Genomic DNA, 12,221 nt, shown 5'->3' with positions numbered 1-12,221 from the left:
TCAAGATTGAGGGTTTATACAGCGAAAAGCTTTCTGTTCCCTGTCAACTTAATTTGGGATGCCAAGTGGGAAACCTCCTCACTACATACCTTGGAATGCCTCTAGGGTGACTATGTATAACCAGTATAAGGCTCACTCTGTATGGCATAGCATTATTGATAGGTTTAAGAAGAGTTTGGCAATATGAAAAATGCAATATCTACTCATTGCAGGTAGAGTGACTCCGATTAATAGTGTACGTGATGCACTCCCTTCCTATATGATGCCATTGTTTCCAATCATAAGCAAGGTAATGCTTGCCTAAGACAAATTGAGAAGGAACTTCTTATGGAAGGCAACAAAGAAAGGAGGTCCTTCCACCTCATAAAGTGGGACATAGGACAAGATAAGAGGAGGGCCTCGGAATCGGAAACTTGAAACTTCACAATAATAGGTTGCTGCTAAAGTGGCTATGGAGATATAGCAAGGAGGACAGTAATCAATGGTGAAATGTCATCTCTTGTAAGTAGGGGAGAAATAGAGTCTGATGCACTCAGCTGTGAGTTCCCCTCATGAAGTTGGGGTATGGATTTATGGTTACTTTTTAAGGTCAATACAGAGATTAAAGAGGGACTGAAGGAGTACAAGATTTTGGTAGAATGCATGGATGGGTCCACACCCTTAAAATTAGATTTCCTGACTTATTTAACTTGGCTGTGGATGCAGCGGCAATTAGTCAATGTAGAAGTGGAGACGCATGGAACCTTAACTTCAGGAGACAGTGTTTCGACCAGGTAGTGGACAGATTATCTCTGCATCCAAGAATTAGAATAGGTGCGCCGGAATTTGGAGGAGGCTGACTCACTCACCTGGAAACAGCAGAATAGGGGTTATTCTCCCTCAGCTTATGCTACAAGTTGCTAAACAGTGGGACAAACAACTAAAACGAGTGGCCCTGGAAAACGATATGGAAAACAGGAGCTCATATAAAATTAGATTCGGCTGCCCCTGAGTCAAGAGATTCTTCTCCCTAAGTCACATTCTTGCAATCACAGAACCAATTTTCCTATCACAGAAAGATAGCTTGCTTTATGTAGGTAGCAGCCTATGAGCTTGCCATACCCAAAATAATTTCCAGATAAAGGGATAACTTCATCAAAAAAATCCAGAAAAAAAGGGAGATCTTCGTGCAACAGATGCTTTTTGTGCAACACAGAAGAGGAGACCAACAATCATTTGTTCCTACATTGCAGTGTTACGAGGCAGTCATCGGGCTGTTCTTCAATATTTTTGGACACCATTGGATTATGTCACAGTCAATCAGAGAACCATTGGATGATTGGTGGAAATGCAGCCTTCATAGGTACTTAATAAGTATTGGACGACTATTCCAGCATGAGTCTGCTAGGTATTGGTGGGAAGAAAAGGATTTAAGGAGCTTTTATGACAGAGCTAGATTAGTCCAGATTCTAAGATATAGATGTTTAGGCCTGTTAGCATCTTCCTGTAAGCTACAAGATGTGTCTGATGAGAACAGCAAGGTTGATTTTGTTGACTCATCACAGGAGCACAAGGGGAGCCCCTTTGCCTTTTTTTTTTATATAGGGGAGCCTCCCATTTTTGTGATGTCCAGCACAAATTTTGTGCTCAGCTGCTTTCTGTTAATAGTATTTAACTACTGATCAAAATATATATACACACATCAATTGACCTATTAAAACAAATGTCAACTTATGATTAATACTAACAAAATTTACAGAAACTTACATCAATTTATTTATCTAAACAAATATCAATTTATGATTCAAGGTAACAAAATTTACAGAAGCTTACTGAGATCTCTCACTAAGGGGACCCATTGCTGGATCGTAAAGCCCACCAGGCAGTGGTCCGCCTAATGTATCAAGCAAGTTAGGGCTTGTGACTTTTACAACACTATGCTTACGAACTTCTTCATCCGTCATAAAACTGAAGTGAACCGCCTCAACGGCCTCTGATGCACCCTATAAAAGCAGCAACCGTTCTTGTTACATAACCACAAAAGAATATACATCCAAAATACATGTAGCCTAAAGTATTTTTCAGACAAAGCAGGTAATGTTACTGATAGTATACTATCACCCTATTTGCACTTTGGGAATTAGTGGGAGATTATAAGTATAACAAATTAGTTACATGGAGCATTTACATGAAGCTAACATGTTTCAAACAGTAGAGCTAAGTGGTCAATAAAGTTGGGACGAACCATGGAAGACCAAGATTTGAATTAAAAAACTAGGTAATTTCTTCTCATCTGCCAAATTCTTGGTGAATAGAGGGAAGGTGAGAGGAGCAACTACCAGGTGTAGGTAGGGGTAAGTTGACCGGACACCATATTATCAAAAAATAAACAAATAATAAATATTACATAAGTGGTGGAGCTAGCTCGGAGAAAGAGGGTTCATTCAAATCCCTTTTTCTGAAACTTATACCGTGCAAATAGGTTAAAAATTAGTTTTTTGAGTTATATATAAGCTGTTGAATCCACTGAGGAAAAATTATAAGTAATAAAGTAGCAAAGAAGGTTCAAAAATCCTTTAGGTCATGACTTCAAATTCTTGGTGTGACATATTTCGAATCCTTTTTATATAAGATCCTGGCTCCACCACTGGTATACACAGCTCGTAACTTCAAATTCACTAAAAATTATGTTTAATCGTTGAAAAATCATTAAGAAAAAAGGATACTTAAGCATAAAGATACCATTGATTCTGCCGGAGAAAGAAAAATATGAGGAGAGGTTCGGCAAAAAAATCAAAAGTTTGAAAATAAAAAGAGATACCTGAGCCATCTTCAAATTCCAGTTGGAACAGATTAAACTTCAGTATTCAATCCCAACTTAGGGCAAATTTAAGCTTGTGTATATTTGAGCTGGAAGGGGTGAAGCAATACTTGTATGAGAAAAACAACTAAACCCACGTCTCTCCCCGCCGTAGAGGGAGGGAAATTGACGGATGTTTTTTTGTACTTTTATTTGGCTTGGAGGCTGTGGAGGAAGTTTTGAAGAAAAAAGGGGTTTAAGACGAAGGGTTTAGTAGCAACTAGCAACAGTAGTATTAGTATTTCCTTTGCTGCTTTAATAAATAAAAATAAAAACCTATTTCCACTTGTCCAGTCCTCACTCGTTTTCTTTGTTCTTTGTCCTTTTTCCTTTTTCTTAAATTTTCATTTAAATTTAATGAATCCTTTTATTTGTTGAAATATTTTGTACTTCTTACCTTCCTAAAAAAATGACATATATACCTTCGAAAAATCAAAAGAAAAAGAAAATCTCATTGCAAGAAAATACTTTTACTACCATATCGAAGAAAAGAAAATATAAATAGAAAAAGAGTAGATAAAATAATATCTCATGCTCAAATAAAAATACCTTAATAAAGATCTAATATATTTTATTTACTAAAAATTATTTGTTACTTTTTAGTGATCTCTCGTGGAAACGATTTATATAACTAAAATAATATTGATAATGAACTACGAAACAAAATATTTTGTTATAGAAACAATATTTGTTTCCTGAAATAGAAAATAATTCATGATGTGGAGAAATAGGTCTGCTTATGATTTGAAAAAAAATTACTCAATTGATGAGTGTGAAAAATTTTGTCCTATGTTGACACCAAATAGATGAATACTAGACGTTTCTACTTGCATATATAAATTTTGTTGTCATTTAACTAACATTTAATGGTATATTTTCTCACATTATTTTGTGAATTGTAAGGTCCAGTGCAGAAAATGGGTGCAAGTGATTTTGTTTGTTTGGGTATATAAAATATTTCAACTTTTTTTACCAAACTCATAAGCGGCCTCTTCCTTACACTTGTCTGATTCTTTTTTTTTTAAGTGATTTATTTCGGTTGGTCTTAATAGTTCTACATAGCTCAGATTTACTGTAATTTATTTGTTTAAGTCAATTACTAAATTTTCTCATCTATTAATTTCTTGTTAAACTTATTGTATACGGCTAAAATCGGAGAGTCCGATTTTAGGATTATTATGACACTCATAAGCCCGTCTCCAGAAGGCTCGAGGCACAACTCGATGTTCGATTCTGAGGGTTCCCTATGTTCGACCTCGGGGTAGTGCAAATCAGTGGCTATGAGGGGCAAGCGGGAAATTCCCAAGGCACGTGGTTAGAGCTGACCAGGTCTACTAAACTAGTACAAATCCGTACCATAACATTAAATGGTTGTACCAGCCGTTTATCTTTGTAATAAATGCACCTGGACTATGTTGGGATTCCCCCTCCTAAACGACCCTTATCATTTTGTAAGATATATGATATTCAATACAAGAACAAGAACATTCTTTGCTCTCTAATTTAAATATTTTGCGTTGTCTTTCCTTTGATTTATCGCTTACATTTATTGTATTTCATTGATTGTTCCTCATTTATTACTCATCATTGATTATAAAGAGCCATCATTGAAACCTTTGGAACTGTTAGTCCTTCATCGACCATCTCCAGTCGAGCTCGTTCGCTCAACCTTGAGGCCTAGCTTAGGCCAGTCCGAGACCCCGATTCGCAAAGGAGAGGAGAGGAACATTCGAAGTTAAGAAGCAGAACAGAAGAGCTCTTGCAATAGAAGAGCTATTTTGCAGCAGTCAAATTAGGTAAACCCATTTATTTTTTAATAATCTATCTCATTTAATTCTCATATTGTCACGACCACAACCCCGGTCATGATGGCGCCCAACATACTGCTAGGCAAGTCCGACCATTCAACAACATTATCCCAAATTCTTATTCAGATTATAGATAAATATCACAGAGAATTTACTAAGTCATCACTTTCAAGTGTATAATTAATAATAAAATCTGCGGAAATTCAACTAAAATACCACACCATAGCCCAATAGAATCCGGTGTCACGAATATGAGCCTCTAATACAGAATATCCACCTATTACAAGTCTGTCTAGAAAAAAAATGCGGAATAAAAGATAGAGATAGAGGGGAGAGATCAAGGCTGTGAACGCCATGCACGTACCTCAATACTCCCGGATACTGCCTGCTCAGCTAAACAATTCCTCACTTAGCCTGTGGTGTACCTGGATTTGCACGCAAGGTGCAGGGAGTAATGTGAGTACTCCAACCCAGTGAGTAATAAACATAAATAAAGGTTGAGAATAAGAAATCGTGGAAAAATACAAAGTAAACTATAACTGGCAGTTTAGAACAACAAATAGTGAAGCAACAAATCAATTAAATCAGAGTACCAAATACTGAGACAGGTATAACCGATAAAAACAAATGCATGAGTGCAATGCAATGCATATGATGGTACACTCTAGTACCCACTGCGACGTGCAGCCCGAGCCATCCATTTATTTATCGTCGACGGCGCTCACTGGGGGTGTGTGCAGACTCCGGAGGGGCTCCTACAGCCAAACGCAATATCAAGCCATCTCGTGGCATCAAATCTAGGTCCTCGGCCTCATATCAATCTCAGTATAATCACCCAGGCTCTCGGCCTCAATATCAATGTAATCAACTAGGCTCTTGGCCTCAATATCAATATAACACTACTGCGGCGCGCAGCCCGATCCATGCTCAGTCCAGAAATCATCATAAGCCCCTTGGGCATTTGTAAAACAGTACTTCTCAGTCCGAAATATCATTTAGAAATATTATTTAAGTTTTCAAATCTTAGAAAGATGGCTGAGTTTGCAAAACAATATTTAAAACCTTGGACTGAAGTCAAATGATATGCAAAATATGCGAAAGCAGTGATATCAATCTCTGAAGGATTCAAATAATTGGCAAGAAGCCCAAATGTAACAATTAAATCCAAGTAAGGATGATTCTCAATTTAGTTCAAGTAGAAAACACGGTAAAAACATCTCTCGGGACGGACCAAGTCACAATCCCCAACGGTGCTCTACCCCACGCCCGTTATCCGGCGTGCAAGTCACCTCAATATAGCGTTACGATGTGAAATTCCGGGGTTTCAAACCCTCAGGACATCATTTACATCAATTACTCACCTCAAACCGGCTACTTCTTTAGCTCACGACGCCTTTGCCCCTCGAATTGGCCTCCACGTGCGTCGAATCTTTCCAAAATCAGAACGAATATGTCATAATATGATAAGGGAACAAAGCCCAATCAAAACAATCGAAAAATACCAAAATTCTCGAAATTAGCAAAAACCCGAGCAAAATACTACTCCACTATGCCTTTTCCTCTCAAATCGACCTCCGAATGCCTCGAATCTAGCCACAATAATTCGATTCAATCAATAAAAATTATAGGAATTAATTACATATGGAATTCTACACTTTCCATTAAAAATCCGAGATTGCACTCAAAATTCGCCAGTGGGGCCCGCGTCTCGGAATCCGGCGAAACTTATAAAATCCGACAACCCATTCCGATACGAGTTCAACCATACCAAAATTATCAAATTCCGACAACAACTCGACCTCCAAATCTTAATTTTTTTATTTTTTGGAAGATTTTGCAAAAATCTTGATTTCTTCCATTTAAATCTGAATTAAACGATGAAAATACCATGGATATATGTAATATAAACACTTTCAAGTATAGGACACTTACTTGAGTTGAAATCGTGAAGAACACCTCAAAATCGCCCAAGAACCGAGCTCCAAAAATCCCAAAACGAAAATGAAGAAATCGGCATTTTTGGTCCTTAAGTTTCTGTCCGTCCGTCACTAAAAGTCCACGAGAGACAGCTTTACCAGTCATATTCAATCGATCATAACTTTCTGTACAAATGTCCGAATGACAAATGGTTTAAATTTCTGGAAACTAGAATACATGGGCTACAACTTTCATGTTTTATACATTTTCCGATTCCATATATATTTCGAGATATAAGCTTCCAAATTAGCCTCCTCGCATCAGAAATTTCTGGGAAATTTCAAAACAGCCAAGATGCTCATATAACGTCATTCCTATGCGGATTCTCAACACATAGCAATTTCTCAAGCCGTCTCACAACTCACACGGCACAATACATTACTACGCGAAATATCTGACAACGCAACATCAACCTAACTACTCCTCCATGAGGACCGCGTTACTAAAATGCACACATCTGGCCTGATATAGAGCCATTATTCACATTAAATCTATCCACCAACTGCAAGCTGATTCTGATCACACTGAACTAGTCTGATAACCTTTTAAATGTCCATAATAACTCCTATTTTTCTCATAACACACAAGAACAACCATCACAATCGGAGTAATCCTCCCCAGTTTACAACCCAATAAGCCACGTGCCCTCCAGGCATGAATCTTCAATTTAACGACACCATCACAAACTTCATACTTGGTTTACACCTTTAATCAATCAAGAGATCACATGCCACACTTATATAATCTTCCCGTGGGACACACTCCCACAACCTACCACAACAATATCTGGAGCGTACCTCCAAACCACCGGTCGCACTAACGCTAAAGAGCGATCAAGAATTATTAACCGGACGCAAAACCCTTTTTACAAAACACCGATCTTAGGTGACGCTGAAGACAATGCCAACTTACCGTAAACATCGAAACTTATCTCTTGCTCATCCGAGCTCATGACATCTTGTCAAAAATTTTCCTTCACTCGTGCCATTCTCGGCCCAATTTCCACAACCAGAACTAATTCACCAGCATGCATCAAATCAGAACTAACATAGTACATAACCGCACAATCCGCTAACCAATAGCAAGCTCCCCAACTTGGCTCGAAGCCATAGATCACAACACACTATACTCATAACGCATATACTCCATTGTTGCCTCAATACCATAGTGAGGTTAAACTCAAATCCTCTGTAAGCTTGTGTAAACACATTTCATCTAGTACTTCAACTCTTTGGCAATCTCGCAACAGTTAAACTCACTCTCTTAAGTGAACCAAAAATTTCAAACTTCAACACTTACAATTCATTTGCACATGAGATCTTCTGTCATTCACATGAGGATCACACCGCTTCAGCATACTTCACGGGAGATAACCCACCCGCTTCGCCTCAATATAACATTTTCGTATACCTTCCACCGCCATAAGCATTACGCAGTCACTTGATCTTTCTAAGTCTGTACTCATACTGCAACATGAAATTTACTTCACTCCCAACTAGGAGACATGAAAAGATTCTTCACACGCCCATAACTCGGGCTATAACTTGAATCACGATGGACTTCAAGCATCTATTAGTTCTTCCATCATTCAGTAGACCCTTCTCGTCGCTTCCAAATCATATAGATACGCCTCGCAGTACTAACATACTCATCACATAGCCACAACCATCATTTCCACTAACAGGGACACTACCGAACATATAAGTTCAAAAACACTTGTTCACACAATCAGCACCTCGGCGCTCCCGCCATAGGCAAAGATCCAACCTCAAGTCCTCCAGACTGGCCCACCATAAACTCACAGAGATAACACCTCGCCCCTCGATCGGGGAATCACAAGCCATCGAGGCACATCTGATACTGAGCGCACATGTGCGCATACGAACGCGTGGAAGGAATTTCAAAAGTTTCTTTTCAAGCTGAATCAAGGACGCACGATAAGAATTCAAGAATGTGAAGTTTTCCTAAAGGTTCTGAAGCCTCTCGAGGATAAATACAGACGTCTCCGTACCGATCCGCGAGACTCTACTAAACCGGCTCATAACTCGCGAGACCAATTAACCTAGGCTCTGATACCAACTTGTCACGCCCCCAACCCCGGTCATGATGGCGCCCAACATACTACTAGGCAAGCCCAACCATTCAACAACATTATCCCAAATTCTTATTCAGATTATAGATAAATATCACAGAGAATTTACTAAGTCATCACTTTCATGTGTATAATTAATAATAAAATCTGCGGAAATTCAACTAAAATACAACACCATAGCCCAATAGAATCCGGTGTCACGAATATGAACCTCTAATACAGAATATCCACCTATTACAAGTCTGTTTAGGAAAAATACGAAATAAAAGATAGAGATAGAGGGGAGAGATCAAGGTTGTGAACGCCATGCAGCTACCTCAATACTCCCAGATACTGCCTGCTCAGCTAAACAATTCCTCACTTAGCCTGTGGTGTACCTGGATCTGCACGCAAGGTGCAGGGAGTAATGTGAGTACTCCAACCCAGTGAGTAATAAACATAAATAAAGGCTGAGAATAAGAAATCGTGGAAAAATACAAAGTAAACTATAACTGGCAGTTTAGAACAACAAATAGTGAAGCAACAAGTCAATTAAATTATAGTACCAAATACTGAGACAGGTATAACCGATAAAAACAAATGCATGAGTGCAATGCAATGCATATGATGGTACACTCTAGTACCCACTGCGACGTGCAGCCCGAGCCATCCATTTATTTATCGTCGACGGCGCTCACTGGGGGTGTGTGCAAACTCCGGAGGGGCTCCTATAGCCAAGCGCAATATCAAGCCATCTCGTGGCATCAAATCTAGGCCCTCGGCCTCATATCAATCTCAGTATAATCACCCAGGCTCTCGGCCTCAATATCAATGTAATCAACCAGGCTCTCGGCCTCAATATCAATGTAATCAACCAGGCTCTCGGCCTCAATATCAATATAACACTGCTGCGGCGCGCAGCCCGATCCATGCTCAGTCCAGAAATCATCATAAGCCCCTTGGGAATTTGTAAAACAGTAGTTCTCAGCCCGAAATATCATTTAGAAATATCATTTAAGTTTTCAAATCTTAGAAAGATGGCTAAGTTTGCAAAATAGTATTTAAAACCTTGGACTGAGGTCAAATGATATGCAAAATATGCGAAAGCAGTAATATCGATCCCTGAAGGATTCAAATAATTGGCAAGAAGCCCAAATGTAACAATTAAATCCAAGTAAAGATGATTCTCAATTTAGTTCAAGTAGAAAACACGGTAAAAACATCTCTCGGGACGGACCAAGTCACAATCTCCAACGGTGCTCTACCCCACGCCCGTTATCCGGCGTGCAAGTCACCTCAATATAGCGTTACAATGTGAAATTCTGGGGTTTCAAACCCTCAGGACATCATTTACATCAATTACTCACCTCGAACCGGCTAGTTCTTTAGCTCGCGACGCCTTTGCCCCTCGAATTGGCCTCCACGTGTGTCGAATCTATCCAAAATCAGAACGAATATGTCATAATATGATAAGGGAACAAAGCCCAATCAAAACAATCGAAAAATACCAAAATTCTCGAAATTAGCAAAAATCCGAGCAAAATACTACTCCACAATGCCTTTTCCTCTCAAATCGACCTCTGAATGCCTCGAATCTAGCCACAATAATTCGATTCAATCAATAAAATTATAGGAATTAATTCATATGGAATTCTACACTTTCCATTAAAAATCCGAGATTGCACTCAAAATTCGCCAGTGGGGCTCGCGTATCGGAATCCGGCGAAACTTATAAAATCCGACAACCCATTCCGATATGAGTTCAACCATACCAAAATTATCAAATTCCGACAACAACTCGACCTCCAAATCTTAATTTTTTTTATTTTTTGGAAGATTTTGCAAAAATCTTGATTTCTTCCATTTAAATCCGAATTAAACGATGAAAATAACCATGGATATATGTAATATAAACACTTTCAAGTATAGAACACTTACTTGAGTTGAAATCGTGAAGAACACCTCAAAATCGCCCAAGAACCGAGCTCCAAAAATCCCAAAACGAAAATGAAGAAATCGGCATTTTTGGTCCTTAAGTTTCTGTCCGCCCGTCACTAAAAGTCGTCACTAAAAGTCCACGAGAGACAACTTTACCAGCCATATTCAATCGATCATAACTTTCTGTACAAATGCCCGAATGACAAATGGTTTAAAATTCTGGAAACTAGAATACAAGGGCTACAACTTTCATGTTTTATACATTTTCCGATTCCATATATATTTCGAGATATAAGCTTCCAAATTAGCCTCCTCGCATCAGAAATTTCTGGGAAATTTCAAAACAGCTTTACTAGCCCTTATTCAATCGATCATAACTTTCTGTACAAATATCCAAATGACAAATGGTTTATATTTCTGGAAACTAGAATACAAGGACTACAACTTTCATGTTTTATACATTTTCCGATTCCTTATAGATTACGAGATATAAGCTTCCAAATTATGCTCCTCGCATCAAAATTTTCGAACATTGCTGTCAAAAATCCAGCAAGTTAAATTGGCCTAAAAATGGCCCGAAACCATTCCGAAACTCACCCGAGCCCCTCGGGACTCTAACCAAGTATGCCAACATGTCTTAAAACATCATCCAAACTTGCTCCAATCATCAAAATACCTCAACTAACACTAAAATCATCGAATTACATCGAATTCAAGCCTAAGTTCTTCTAAAACTTCCAAAACACGCATTCGATCAAAAACCCAACCAAACCATGTCCGAATGACCTGAAATTTTGCACACACATCACAAATGACATAACGAAGCTACAAAAACTCTCAGAATTCTATTCCGACCCTCGGATCAAAATCTCACCTATCAACCGGAATTCGCCAAAATACTAACTTCGTCAATTCAAGCCTAATTCTACACCGGACCTCCAAAATTACTTCCGAACACACTCCTAAGTCACAAATCATCTCCCAGAGCTAACCGAATCGTCGGAATTCACATCCGAGCCCTCTAACTCATAAGTCAACGTCCAGTTGACTTTTTCAACTTAAACCTTCTTAAAAGAGACTAAGTGTCTCAATTCCTTTCAAAACCTTTCCGAATCAACTCGTTCACACCCAACACTGATAATGAAGCATAAAGAAATAGGAAATGGGGAAAACGGGGCGGTAACTCACGAGACGACGGGTCGGGTAGTCACACATATTTAATTGAAGTTTATTAATTTTACTCACTATATTGGTTTTTCTTTTCTATTTTTGAGTCCAAGTAGGTCGGCCAAGTTACCTATGCAAGCCATATTATTATGTAATTTTTGTAGCTGAAAATTCTTTTCTTTTCTTATTGTTCTATTTTTATTCTTGTCAGGTACTTTATATATTGACAAATTTTTCACTAATATGTGATAATTAAATAATTCATAAAAATATATATATATATATATATATATATATATATATATATATATATATATATATATATATATATATATATATATATATATATATATATACAATTATTTTACTTTCAATGTAATATTAATGTCAACAATATGAAAATCTTAAAATTCGACCTCAA

The 12,221-nt window shown here is 38.1% G+C and overlaps 1 protein-coding gene across 1 annotated transcript in view; it reads right to left on the bottom strand.

Annotated features, from left to right (window-relative positions):
• The window catches only part of LOC107806552 (DNA-directed RNA polymerase I subunit 1), a 33,149-nt gene extending 30,079 nt beyond the window's left edge, over positions 1-3,070 (bottom strand). The window contains exons 1-2 of the mRNA XM_075253891.1: positions 2,801-3,070; positions 1,813-1,982 (exon numbers count right to left, since the gene is read on the bottom strand). Of these exons, the coding sequence (XP_075109992.1) occupies positions 1,813-1,982; positions 2,801-2,809 (179 nt within the window). The 5' untranslated portion in view covers positions 2,810-3,070. The remainder of the gene's footprint in view (positions 1-1,812; positions 1,983-2,800) is intronic.
• Between the last annotated feature and the right edge of the window lie 9,151 nt (positions 3,071-12,221).

Source organism: Nicotiana tabacum, chromosome 5, assembly GCF_000715075.1.
Source record: "Nicotiana tabacum cultivar K326 chromosome 5, ASM71507v2, whole genome shotgun sequence".
Classification (NCBI taxonomy): domain Eukaryota; kingdom Viridiplantae; phylum Streptophyta; class Magnoliopsida; order Solanales; family Solanaceae; genus Nicotiana; species Nicotiana tabacum.
The sequence above is the reverse complement of the archived record's forward strand: the minus strand, read 5'-3'. Positions and strand labels throughout refer to the sequence as shown.